The sequence below is a fragment of the Dipodomys ordii genome, unplaced genomic scaffold (assembly GCF_000151885.1).
Source record: "Dipodomys ordii isolate 6190 unplaced genomic scaffold, Dord_2.0 Scaffold71, whole genome shotgun sequence".
NCBI classification, from domain to species: domain Eukaryota; kingdom Metazoa; phylum Chordata; class Mammalia; order Rodentia; family Heteromyidae; genus Dipodomys; species Dipodomys ordii.
The window spans coordinates 62,810-76,836 of record NW_012267287.1 but is presented as its reverse complement, the minus strand read 5'-3'; the positions used below and the strand labels follow the sequence as shown (position 1 = coordinate 76,836).

Sequence of the window (14,027 nt, the reverse complement as noted above, 5' to 3'; positions counted from 1 at the left end):
AGGCAGAAGCGGCGTCCCGACTTCCCCCAGAGCCCTCTAGAGAGAAATGGCCAAGCCCCCCAAACCAAGTGTCCTCGGCTTCAGAGGTGACCGGCCTATCAGCTAAAGGCCGTAGGAGCTCTCTGGCATGGCGCCACGTCTGGACAGAGACTGAGCAACAGAGAACCATAGAGAGTAGTTTCACTCACCAGAGTAGAGAGGTGGTGTGGGTGTGGATGTGAAGGCCAGCAATGGTATTGATGCGCTGTGTCCGCAGCAGACAGATGGGTTCGCAAACGGCCGTCAGAACTGTGGGTATTCCTCAGAGCAAAAAGGGAAAAACAAACAAAAGAAGAAAAAAACCGGAGAGGAATCCCAGCTATCCTGACTTTAAGCCCTTTATCCGAGTCATGGCACCATTTATGTTAGGTTTTCAAAAAGAGGTAGCTGAGTAAAAACCACAGCACGCACGTGGTATTCAGGTAAGGGGTAGGCTTATTCATCGTTCTGGCTGGCACAGGCCATGTTGGTCCTCCATGCGGCTGGGAAAGACCTGGGAAAGAGCTGCGAAAGAGAGCGAGCTGGGAAAGAGGTGGGAGAGTGAGAAAAGAGCTAGGAAAAGCGGTTTTGAGGTTTATGTGCATGGTTTAGGAACCTCTTCCTTAACCCTTAGACCAGTCCTGTGGTGGGCCCAGGTGTTATTTCCATCTTACACACCTGCCTGACTCTTGAGCGCTAGGATTGTAGATGTGAAGTACCATACCTGGCAACTTCTTATTTTTTGGTGGTATTGAGAACTAAATTCAGGATCTCAAGCATTCTATCATTTGAACAACATCCCAAGCCCAGATTACTGGGCCTGGGCGCTGTCCCTCAGCTCTTCAGCTCCAGGCAAGTGCTCTTCCACTTGAGCCACAGCACCACTTCGTTTTCTGGTGGTTAGTTGGAGATAAGAGTTTCATGGACTTACTTTTCTGCCCGGGCTGGATTTGAACCATGATCCTCAGATCTCAGCCTCCTGAGTAGCTAGGATTGTAGGCGGGAGCCAGTGGTGCCCGGTCTCCAGATTCTTTTCTTCTTCTTCTTCCTGTGTGTGTGTATGCTAGTCCTGGAGCCTGAATTCAGGGCCTGGGCATGGTCCCTGACCTTTTTATTTTTTTTAAATTTTTCCACAAGGCTCTTACCACCTGAGCCACAGCTCTACTTCTGGCTTTTTGGTAATTAATTAGATAACATTCTCACAGACGTTCCTGCCTGGTCTGGCTTCAAACCACAATCCTAGGATCTCAACCTCCTGAGTTTCTAGGATTATAAGCTGGAGCCACTGGCATCTGGCCACATCCAATTTTTTGCTGGTTAAGTGGAAGTAAGAGTCTCAAGGAATTTTCTGCCTGGGCAGGATCTGAACCATGATCTTCAGATCTCAGCCTCCTGAGTCGTTAACATTACAGGTGTGAGCCACCAGGAATGGGCTAAATGAATGCTTTTAAAAAAATGCTTTTTAACTTCCATTTCCAATGCCATCAGTATTTCTAGACAAAATCCATGTTAAACTGAAGTGCCTTGGGCTCTCAGTGCTATGTAGGGGCTGAGCTCTAGGAGCTACAGATCCTGGTAGTAGATGTGCTTCCTCCACAGGCTCCTGGCCTCTTGGGAGAGTCATACGTACCAGTACAAAGGCCAGAATCCTAAACACACAGATTCATAATTTATCTTGAGGAAATTAAAAGTCCAGAAGTTTCTGGAATGATTGGCAACACAGAAAATATGATATAGTATATTTTAAAGTAATCTTTTATTAAACCGCTTACTATTTAATTTAAATTTCAGTGCAACTGAATCTCTTCATCAACTTCATAGGCTTCACTTTTTTTTTTTTCCTTGCAGAACTTGACATGGCAGACTTTTCTTTCTCTTCTTTTCAGGTCATAGACTGGGACTTGAACGCCTTACCAGACATTCTTGCTCACTGGCTAGGGCTCTACCAACTGAGCCATGTTTTCAACCCAGGGGCAGATTTTTCAATACTCAAATCCATGACCCAAACAGGAACTGTAAAAGCACATCAGCTAAGGGTGTCTGTCTTCATGTACATCCTTGTGTGGCCCGTCTGGTCCATGGCCGTGAACAGAGCACAGAGAGCAGCTGTAATGAGCAGATGCATCCCCTCATAGAGAAGCTTTGGAGAAAAGACACTCCATATGAATAAGTGGTAGCGCAGGGCTGTCACAAGAATGATATATGTGGCAACTGGAACAGAACAAATCAGTGCATAGCAGAAGCATGCACAACGTAGTGCTGAGCCACTGTGAATAAAGCAGAAAACATGCATCAGTACATACAACAAACATACGTATCGCCAGTACTTTTACTTTGAAAATGATTATGGCACTATGGCTTCTGTATCACAGAAGTTGGGTAGGGCAGCAGACACCTGTAAACCTGGCTAAAGGGAGAAAAACAGGAAGTTTGAGCCTACTTTGGGAAACTCAATGAGACCCTGTCATTTTCTAAAAAGGGCTGGGAAAAGCAGCTCTGTGGCAGAGCACTTGCCTAGCATGTGTGAGATCCTGGGTTTAATCCCCAGTTCTACAAATAAATAAAAAAGAAGAAAAAATATTCTAAAATAGAGGAATAGGGCTGGGAATGTGGCTTAGTGGTAGGGTGCTTGCCTACCATGCATGAAGCCCTGGGTTCAATTTCTTAGTACCATATACACAGAAAAAGCCAGAAGTGGCTCCAGTGGTAGAGCACTAGGCCTAAGCAAAAGCAGCTCAGGGACAGTGCCCAGGCCCTGAGTTCAAGCCCCAGGACTGGCAAAAATAAATGAATAAATTACAGGAATACTCTTTAATTAGCAAAACACCACATAATGCTGTCAACTAATTGGGTAACGTGAGAGCTGCCTGGAGAACAGAACTGGTACAGTCCCTGCTGAACACACCTCTGTCATGGAGGAATAGTAAAGAGGCAATGAGCAGACAGTGGGATGCTGCAGAAGCCTAGGCAAGGAGCACTGACGCAAGCTGGGCAGGCCTGGAAAGCTCTATCTGTTGAGGGTCCCGAGAGAGGTGAGCTCATGAGCAAACCCGGTCCTGGGAAGGGTCCTCAGGCCCAAGACCGACGAGGTTAGGGGATGACGCTCACGTGTTCCTGAGCGTCTGACACCTCATCTCTGCACTCAGCTGTTAGCCTCCTGCGGACAGATGGCAGCCCCAGCGGCTCACAGTGACTCAGAACCTGCATGGCCAACAGCTCCTTTTAGGGCCTGTCCCTGTATCTCCACTAGGGTTTCTGGAAGCCAAACATGAGTATCTTTTATCTTCTTGTACCGAGGGGAAAAACTATGCTGACCCCCTCTTCTCTGTGATTATGCCTCTACTTTTCCTAACCTTAATCACAGGAAAACTTCAGCGGGAAGTATAGTACAGTTCTTCTTGTGTGGTTTGAACTTGGTCCTGAATCTGGCACACAAAGCCCCTCAGATGAGACTTATGCCTTTGAGCCATAAGGTGTTGCACTTGGTGGGCAAGCGCTTTGCCACTGAGCTACATACCAGCCCTAAACCGTGCTTCTTACGTAAGGAAAAGACAAGCAGTGATCTTTGGAGTTCAGATACTCTATCTATAATAAGGTACTTTTCATTCATTCATTTATTTATTTTTAAATCAGTTGTAGAGCTTGAACTTACGATCTGGATGTTGTCCCTGAGGTCTCTTGCTCAGGACTAGAACTTTACCATTTTGAGACACAACTCCACTTCCAGTTTTCTGGTGGGTAATTGGACTTTCCTGCCTGGGCTGGCTTTGAGCTGTGATCCTCAGATCTCAGCTCCCTGAGTGGCTAGGATTACAGGTGTGAACCATCAGTGCCTGTAAAGGTACTCTTTAAATCAGTCACCCTGCCATCAGATTTGTGGTAAAAGACAAAGATGTGTCACCTGCTTGTCGCTGAGCTCAGGAAGTGTGCTAAGTGGCTGGCCCATAGCACAGGTCCCACGTATGTCCCAAACACGGTCAGGAGCGTGGCTGGAACTTCCATGTAGGCGTCTAAGCCCACGAAGCCTGCTGAGACGTCAATGGTGGCGATGTTGTTAGAGTTACCCTGGAACACAGGAGCCACCATATCAGTGTAAAGACTCACAAGAGCCGCATGACTGTGACGCTGTGAACCCATGGTCCGAGGCAGGCACTGGGCTTTTCCTTCCTGTCACTGGGTTAGCCCTGGATCAATCACCTACCTGACTGCTGTGTCTCTCTAGGCAAAGAAGGTGAGAGAAGTGGCCTGCAGAAAAGCGCCCCTCTGCCAGTCTGATGACTGACTGTGGCATCTCACACTTTCAGGCCAGAACCCTCTCTCACGTCTTTCCTTGAGGACCTCTGCCTGAGTATGGTTCAGAGGGCTCCGGGAGACACTGCCATATGGTCTAGACAAGGGGAACGGACAATGGCTGGCCACATAGCAAGTCCCATGGATGCTGCTGTGAGTTACATGGTTGAAGATGGTCATAGTTTGGCAACTGCTCACTGAGGACTGACTTTCTACTGATATTGAGAGACTGACTGGTCACAACCAAACCTGGCCAGTGAAGTGAATGTGTGAGAGAAGGGTTGATGCCACACCATTTACCTGTGCTGTGTGGTGGTATTTTGGATTGGAGAAAATGATCTTTGCAGATTCAGTCCACTGATTCTGGTTTGTCAGCTGCACATGCAAACTTTACTCTGATGCTTATGGGCCACTTACACTCTGACACTCTGATGGCACTTGAGGCTACCCCAGGCTCAGCACAGGCCTTTCTGGGAACCGCTTACACAGGCTTGGCTGAGCTCTGCAAGCCCCACAGAAGTCAGCCCTATGGGGTCAGGAAGATATGACACCTACAATGCCTCCTCTCTATAAACCTCTCTCTCTCTTGCATCCTTGAATTCACACTCAGCTCTACCTTAGGCTTACCCTAGCATTACCCTGAAATGGCTATGCTCAGGACCTTCAGAGGTGAGATGGTAGAGGGGCCATCAGAGTAAGGGAGGGCAAGGTGCAGGGATAGGGGGCCTGGTGCGGATGGAAGTAGATGTGGCTCCTGGAGCTTGATGGCAGCCCCCAAATAATATAGACCAGTAAAGAGGGGACCATGTGGCTAGCAGTGGGTAACATGTGATGCACAGTCACACTAACATCATCTTCAACTGTGCTAACATGGTACACTATCACTGTACAGACCAGAGACTTAGTGCATGAGGAGGCCAGCAACCAGAGTGGAGCGTCCATGCCCAATCTCCATGTTGTTGAGGAAATTCAGCACTGAAGGCAGAATCCAGTGGCAGCAAGGCTACAGATCTTCCCTCAGGGAGGGACGGTGAAGGGAAAGGGACTCAACCTGAGGAAAGGGGCCTTTGGGAGCTGAAGGCTTGGGGGAGAGAGAATGGGGTGAAATGGGGTTGACTACTGAGCTTGCAGAGCTCAGCCAAACCTTGTGTAAATGGTTCCCAGAAAGAGAGACTCACAGCTCATTTGTATGAGACCCAAGTCTTTGCTGAGTTGGTGTCTGTCTGATCCCTGGCACCTAGATGGGCGCCCACTACAGCGACCGGCCATTGCCTGCAGGTGCACAGTAATGCAAGTATGACCACATACTGATCTGCACTTTAAACACTGTGGAAATGGGACCGTTCCTTGTGGCAAAGCAAACTCTAAGTGTCAAAACAGCTTAGTGGCAGGGTCAGGCTAAGCCAGGCTTCTGACCCTACCACAGCCCAGGAGAAGGGCTATATACCATCCCCAGTTTACAAAAAGGAAACTAAAGCATAGCAAGCACTTGTCAAAGACCATCTGGTGGAAAGTGCTGGGTGCCAGAGTTCAGGCTGGTAGCCACTTACATCCTAATGATGCTTGTGTGATTCTACCTTCCACAGATTACTAATAATCTATGGGGGCTGAGCTGGTCCAGAGGGAGACCAGGGTGGAGACAGTGGGGAAGGCCAGGGGAGCCTCAACAGGCTGAGCCCAGGGCTACATCAGTCTGGTCATGCCATTCAAGGACTTAGATATTTCATTTTTTCTTTTGTGCTGGTGCTGGGGCTTGAACTCAGGGCCTAGGCACTGTCCCTGAACTTCTTTTGTTCAACACTAGCACTGTGGTACTTGAGCCAGAGCTCTACTTCTGGCTTCTTTTGGTAGTTTGGTGGCGATATAAAGTCCCACAGACTTTCCTGCCATGCCTGGCTTCAAACTGCAATCCTCAGATGTTAAGTCTCCTGAGCAGCTAGGATTACAGGCAAGAGCCACCAGCAGTCAGCAGGACTTACATGTTTCTTGAATTTCACCTACCACCATTTGGCTTTGGGATCAGAAGCACAGACAAGGTAAGCCACATAATTACAGCTGTTCCAAGGGCAAGACTAGGCTCACAGAAACCTAACCGTGAAAAGGCTACTCTCTTCACCGTAGCCACAAAAGAACGCAGGACCGGACAGGTGGAGAAGCTGGTACACATGGATAAGCACTCCCAAAGTTGGTAGATACTCAGCAGAGAGTCCAGCTGAGGGGTTCTATGCAGAGTTTCATTCTCTCTGGGGATAGTGGGAAGAACTAGGTTACTCCCAGACCTACCACCTATCCACCATAAGGTTTCCAGGCTGTTTTCAATGAGTTTTTAAACACCAGAGAGAAGAGTGGCAAGTCCTTTAGGCCCTGGGGAACTAACAGCCACACAGGGACATCAGACAGTGGAGACAGCATAAAGAATGGCACAAAGGTATAAGGGAGCAAACTCTTACTACATTCATAAAGTACATGGAATCCTTGAAGCATTTCCTTAATTACATGTAATAAAGCAATCTTCATCTCACTCTGCAATGCAACAATCCATCGTCTCACACACCTATCCATCCATACTGAGAATGTCTTTCTCTAATGACTGTACTTTATCTTGTTAAATACCCATGAGATTTAAGCATAATTCATGCTAACTGACAATTCTTTCACTGAGCAAATTCGACTTTCTAACTTATAAAATTGTCTCAAAGAAATACTACAAGGTAAGTGACTTGAAAAGCTAACAGTCTTCTACCCATGGTAATAATGAAAACCTACCTGGAAGTAGAAGAATGCTTGACCGAACCAATAATGCATAACAGTGACCTCGGCTGCATCGTGTTTCAGGGGCTTCCAGATGAACTTAGTCATTAGAGTCTGAATCAAGAGACTAAATGCTAACACCGGAAGATTATGTGGCCTCAAGAGCAAAGCTGCCAGAAGAACTAATCCACTATATATCTCCCATAAGCCTATAGTCTTGATTTTGAAGTCTGCAGCAATGACTTGAGACTTAAGCAAGTCTTTGGTACCCGTGAACAGAATGCCAAGGACAAAGACATAAACAAAACGAGCTTCAATAATACCCCTAAAAAAAAAGCAAAACAAGTTAGATTCATATGCACCATCTAGAAAAATAGAAATACATAACTTTCCCATTTAAAGCGTGTATTTAATTAGGGAGGGGCCAAGTGAGCCCCAGCGCCCTCCTGTAGACAGCTAGCACCACGGAAGGCGGCATGCCAACTCCTCACCTGTGCCTTGGAGGAGCGCCCTGCCAGGACCACAGGCGTGTCCTTGAGTGCACTTTCCTGATGGAGCTGTCTTTGAAGAAACCTTGCTGATGCAGACAACATATCACCTAGTTACGGGACCAGAGCCTGACAGTATGCCAGGGAAATCATCTACCTGCTTTGCATAACTAACGTAAAAACACTTATGCTAGTATAAACCCAACTGTCTGAAACTTCTGTAGGTGCAAAATGCTGACTGTGCTAACCAAGCACGTTCACAGTGAAGCAGATTTTTTAAAGGGTGTGACTACTTATGTGTGTACACATGGACAACATGCAGTGGGCCAAACTGTTCAGTCTGGGCTCTTTGGTTCACTAGTTTTATTGTTTAGGAAAACTTAACATCTCTGAAAGGAACAAAAGGTGAACTCTACACCTTACATGATTATCCTAGGAAGAATACACATCAAGTGTTTGCTACACAGCAAATATTCAGTAAAAACTAAGTACTATTATAAGTACTTTAGTTCTTCAATTGAGTCTGTGGAGTGTACAATTTAGGATATATGCTCAAGAATTTTATCTTATAAAACATATATTCCTAAAACATATTTTTAGCAGATTCATAAGTGAATATTTAAAATATACTACAAAAGATGGTCATCTAAAATAATGTTAAGTAAACTTTAAATGAAATATCAATATAATAATGTATCTGTTTCAAAAAATGAATTTTCCTGTATCGTATTTTCGTAGGTATATACTTTCATTAAAAAAATTCCTGGGGGCTGAGAAGGTGGCTCAGTGGTAGAGTGCTTGCCTCTCATGCATGAGGCCCTGGGTTCGATTCCTCAGCACTACATAAATAGAAAAAGCTGGAAGTGGCTTGTGGCTCAAGTGGTAGAGCACTAGCCTTGAGCTGAAGAGGTGAGGGACAGCACCCAGGCCCAGAGTTCAAGTCCCATGACTGACAGAAAAAACATTCGTTTCTTCAGTATGAACGGTTTAATTAACACAATGTGGGTGTATGTACCACATGGGATGCAGTGTGGCCTAGCTGAGAAGCTGGGGTCAGGTACCTGGCACCCTGGGCCATGTGCCCTAATGTGAAAGCAAAGGAAGGACCACATGATTCCAGTCATGCAGAAGCAGCAAAGGTTGGAGCCAGGGAAGACATTTCAAGGAAGAAAAGACATGAGGCTCTGTACCAGGAGATGCTGCCAGGGTCAGTGGATGGAGAACAGAGGGACAGCATCAGCAGACATCTCCAATAAGTTCCCAGTACTCAGTGCCAGCCACAAATGGGCTTCTAAAAGGAAAAGAAAGGAGGTGTGGAAGGCAAAGGGTCTGAGAATGCTAACTGAACCTAGAAGCAAAGAAGATCCACAACTAGGTAGATCTGGAGCCAGGACGGGTCCAGAACCAGGATGGATGGATCCAGAATTGGAGCACATCTGGAGTCTGTTGGATCTGGAACAAGGACATATTTTGGGTGAGATTGCTTGGAAAGTGGAGAATTTTACTGCATTGAGGAAAAAGGCACCTGGGCTATTTTTTTTGAATTGAACCAAGGGCATGTTGCAGGAAAAGAAGGGAAGGCAAGGTAAGATGGTCATAGTCTAGATGGGTGACACTGAAGTCAAGTCTGGGAGATAATGAGGAACTCATTTGCACACTGTCCTTTGGGATACCATCATATATAAGATCAAACTAGGACAACTACCTTGGCTTATGCCTCAAAGCCAACATCTTGCTGGGCACTGGTAGCTCATATCTAAAATCTTAGCTACTCAGGAGGCTGAGATGTGATGATCAAGGTTCAAAGCCAGCCCAGGCAGGAAAGTCTGTGAGACTCATCTCTAATTAACAAAAAGCCATACGTATGACTGTGGTTCAGGTGATAGAACACAAGCCTTGCACAAAAAAGAAAGCTAAAGGACAGTGCCAGGCTTTGAATTCAAGCCCCAGGACCAGCACATACACACAAAAAAATAAAAAAGCCTTTAGATGACTCCCCGAACGTCCGCTCCCCCTTCTTCTTGTTCCCCTGGCCTCCACCACATTGCTGTTACCCAAAGCAGGCACTGGGTAACACTTCAACCCCTAACTCTCCACCCCTGTCAGCAGGTGTTTCCTTGTATAATCCCAGTTACCAGCTACATGTCCTAGCCACAGCTCTTGGTTGTCACTTAGACCTTTTGTTTGACTAGAAAAGCGGTATTGGTTAATTCTAGGTAATTGTAAGGTATAGAAATAAGTACTGGGTTTTAAAAAAGGTACTGGGTGCTCATATTTATAATCCTAGCTACTCTGGAGGCTGAGATCTGAGGATCACAGTTTGGAGCCAGCCCAAGCAGGATTCCCCACCCCCTCCCTGGGGCTTGAACTCAGGCCCTAGGCACTGTCCCTGAGCTTCTTCTTTTGTTCAAGGCTAGCACTCTACAACAGCCACAGTGCCCCTTCCAGCTCTTTCTGTTTATGTGGTACTGAGGAATTGAATTCAGGACTTCATGCATGCTAGGCAAGCACTCTACCACAAAGCCACATTCCCAATCCCCATGAGACTCTTATCTCCAATTAAGGACTCCCAAAACAAGAAATGGAGTTGTGGCTCAAGTGGTATAGAGTGCTAGCTTTGAGCAAAGGAGCTCAGAGAGAGCACACAGGCCCTGAATCCAAGCCGTAGGCCTGGCATACACATACACATAGACATGGGTGTGCACGCATGCACACAAGTAAAGCCACAACCCACCTAAAATCTTGGGTTATAATCACCACTATTTTATCTCTTTAGTCTTTCACATCAGTATGAAAAGCAAAACACACTCAGCAAGCTGGAGTCATCCAACAACCCTAAAGCTTATTGTTCACAAATGTCCTCCTCAGTTCTCTGAAAACTCACTAATGGGAGTGAGATGCTATGGTGGAGCTTCAACTGAACTGCAAGTGCCACATCCCTATTGCTGCATTGTTCTTCCCTCCCTCCCTCTTTCTTTCTTTCTTTTCTTTTCTTTTCTTTGCCAGTCCTGAGGCTTGAACTCAGGGCCTGGGCACTGTCCCTGAGCTTCTTGTGCTCAAGGCTAGCGCTCTACCACTTGAGCCACAGCACCACTTCAGGCTTTTTTCTTTTTTTGCTTATGTGGTGCTGAGGCATCGAACCCAGGGCCTCATGCATGCTAGGCAAGCGCTCTACCACTGAGCCACCTTCCCAGCCCATTCTTTACTTTTTCTACCAAAAAAAAAAAGAAAAAAAAAGATGCCTCAGTGAGCATGCTTCTGTCTCAATCCTGCATTGCTTGCTTGTATTCTTGAGATATATTAGAGAAGAGAATGGACAATATTGAAAGATTCAGACACATTTTGCACCCTGCCCTCTGCCTAGCTACTCCCAGCATTTCACCATATTATTAGCAAACAGAAAACTGGTCTTCAGTCTCATGATTAAGCTTTCCTGACTGTCAAAGCATATGCTCTTGGTAAATTATGGAGATGTTCTGCTTCCTTTCCCAACTGCTAGGGAGTATCTACTCAATATTATCATCCTTATTTCTGCAACCATACCACAACTGATCAAAACCAAGTCCTGGGAACTGCTGTTGCAGTTAAGTCAGGTATCATGCATGCATACATGCATTCATTCCTCACTCTTTGTCCTACAAAATCCCTTAAGTTTTACTTATTAATTTAAAAACTAAATTTCAAAGACCTTTTATTTTTCTCTCTTCTAAGAGAATACTAACAAAGTGATTCATTAAGGTTTTCTTAATCAGGCTTATCATAACTGCTAATGAAATCACCATTCGTAAATACCAAACTCGGTTATTCTAAAGATTGGTATAAGGTAGGTTTTTGGGGGGGAGGGAGAAGGAATGGCATTTTTTAGTACATATACGACTAAAACTGATCTACAGTAAACAGACCCTCCTATCTCCAGTGTACTTACTTTGTAATGCTTTTGTTGTCTGGTTGCCATGGGAATAGCACATTCCCTATGGCGGCCCTGTAGCAGAAGACGCCCAACAGCCCAAGCGCCAGGGCAGCTTTGGACACAGTGGAACACCCCCTTTGGACCAACATGAAGATTGCAAGCAGGGAGAGGGCAGCCAGGCCTGAGAGCTGCACTTTGTGTTCAGAGCTGAAACAAGATGGATAATACCACAATTATGACAAAAAGGAATTATTGATATATGAATCTATACTGATTTTTCTAGAAAGCACAAAAGAAATGTAGATTAAAATTCACACAAAAGTTCTGAAAATGTCTTAAGTAAGACCATGGGGATCAAGTCTAACTTCTTACTCATGGGTGTATTCAGAAGCGGGGCAGCGCGGTACAACCAGTCCTGCCCCGGTAGCCCTCATCTGCACCCTGGCCTGTGCTGTTTTCTCACACACATATCAGCTTGCTTGGCTAGCCTCGACACAGTTCACCTTTCTACACTGACTCATGAGCTGTGATTTACTTTTCTATTTCTTCAGATCTCAAACACTATCCTATCCTTAATATGAAAACCAGGACTAAATGTAGAGAAAGAAAACCATTCAATCAAGAGAGTCCAGCCCCTGGTCCAAGGCTTGTGCTTACCTGGTGAGCCAGTGGCCAAAATCAGGCCGGTGGGCCCCCTGCACACCCGTCTGGTTCAGGGACCGCAGCAACCGGCAGCAGATCAGCACCAGCCAGGGGCTTGCCAGCACTGCCCACTGCTTGTGGCCTCTCCGTGTTTTGGGCTGGGAGGGCCCCTCGCCCTCGCTGACAGGCTCAGCACCCTCATCACCCATGCTCTCCCGCAGCGTGACAATGGCACCCTCAGGATGTCGCTCCACGTGGAAGGCACGCGGAGGCTCGCAGCTGTCCCCCAGAAAGTAGCTCCGACACGTTTCCTGGCTCAGAGCCAGACACAAGGTGTTGACAAGGAAGTACCAGGTCTGGTGCTCCTCTTCCACAAAGCTGCTGGCTCCCAGACTCAGGACATGCCCCACTGTGCCCAGCAGAAGAAGGTGGTCTACCTCTGACCATCCAGAGCTGGGGTGAGCTACATTCTGTAAGAGGAAATACTGTATGAGAAACAACCTGAAAAGGACACACATCTCCCTACATGTGCTGACTTCCAAAGACAGCATTCCTCATGCCCAGTGTCCACTGCCTACTCTGAAGAGCCTCCTGCCTTGGAGACATGGTTCTTCTTCCCATAGCACAGACTGGGGGAGTCTGCCAGCCAGGGGCCATGGAGATCGTATCTGTCAGTGGCCCTTACCCTGGACTGCAAGTTGAGAACTCAGAAGCAGAGAATGAAAGTGGTTAGGCCCTTAGGTCAGTGGTGGAGCCCAAGAACTAGACCAGCTTTCATGCCCCTTTCCATGACAGCTCCTTTTCCCTTGAAATGTTCGGTATCCACTACAATGGTCACTTCTGTTGAAACAACACAGGTGGCACCACAGTACCATTCCTTAAACTGTGTTATGGCTTGAATATGGAATGTCCCACCAAAACACACATGAAGTTCTAGTTACCAGCTTATGGTAATACTGACAGGTAAGTGGATCAAGATGGCACTAACCAGTCCTGGGTCTTGAATTCAAGGTCTGGGTGCTGTCCCTGAGCTTTTTGTTTTTTGTTGGTGTTGTTCTCAAGGCTAGCACTCTATCACTTGAGTTATAGCTCCATTCTGGCTTTTTGGTGATTAGTTGGAGATACGGGTCTTGAGTTTGTCTGCCTGGGCAGACCTTGAACTATGATCCTCAGACCTCAGCCTGCTCAGTACCTAGGATCACAAGTATGAGCCACTGATGCTCAGCTGGCACTATACTCTCCACTAATGGATCAATCCATACATGTGTTCAAAACTGAATGGGCTATTAGTAGATAGGGCCTAGCTAGAGAGTCACTAGGCTTATGCCTTGAAGAGTCTATCTTGTCCCTGGGTCTTTCTGTTTCCTTGCTACCATGAGTAGAACAGAGCTCCGTTGAGAAGCCTTTCCAGCCACTATGATGTTTCTGCCTTGCCACAGGCTCAGAGGGATACAACCAACTGACAATGGACTTAACACTTCTGAAACACTGAGCTAAAATAAATTCTTTCTCCCTTAAGGTGCTTACTCACAGAGACAATGGTGAATTATTAACTTAACACCATTCAAGATGAGATTGCTGTCGTTTATTTTTCTGTTAACTATTTATTGTGTGCAGCAAGGCACCCAGAAACAGCATGATCCTGGGTAGGTCCTAGAGATGCAAATGAGGACCAAGAAACTTCTTGGCACTATGGCCACAGTGAGTGCTAGGACCTGAACTCGCAGCAGAGGGCCTCGACAGGTCCTACCATGAGCAGGAGCACAGGTGCCGCGTGGGTGCATGTTGGCATCACTGTACAGGGTTCCCCAAGAAAGGCTCTGGGCATTGTGGACCAGAGCTCATTTTACTGTGACCACCTATCTCTCTCTTTCTCCCTCTCTCTCTTTTTTTTTTTTTTGGGTCCGGTCATGGGGCCTGAACTCTGG

At 46.5% G+C, this 14,027-nt stretch overlaps 1 protein-coding gene across 1 annotated transcript in view; it reads right to left on the bottom strand.

Moving 5' to 3' along the window:
- Positions 1-1,755: 1,755 nt before the first annotated feature.
- Pigg (phosphatidylinositol glycan anchor biosynthesis, class G) overlaps positions 1,756-14,027 on the bottom strand; it is a 34,832-nt gene continuing 22,560 nt past the window's right edge. The window contains exons 8-13 of the mRNA XM_013023861.1: positions 12,785-12,804; positions 12,115-12,569; positions 11,473-11,664; positions 7,075-7,384; positions 3,920-4,083; positions 1,756-2,285 (exon numbers count right to left, since the gene is read on the bottom strand). Coding sequence (XP_012879315.1) covers positions 2,045-2,285; positions 3,920-4,083; positions 7,075-7,384; positions 11,473-11,664; positions 12,115-12,569; positions 12,785-12,804 — 1,382 coding nt within the window. The 3' untranslated portion in view covers positions 1,756-2,044. The remainder of the gene's footprint in view (positions 2,286-3,919; positions 4,084-7,074; positions 7,385-11,472; positions 11,665-12,114; positions 12,570-12,784; positions 12,805-14,027) is intronic.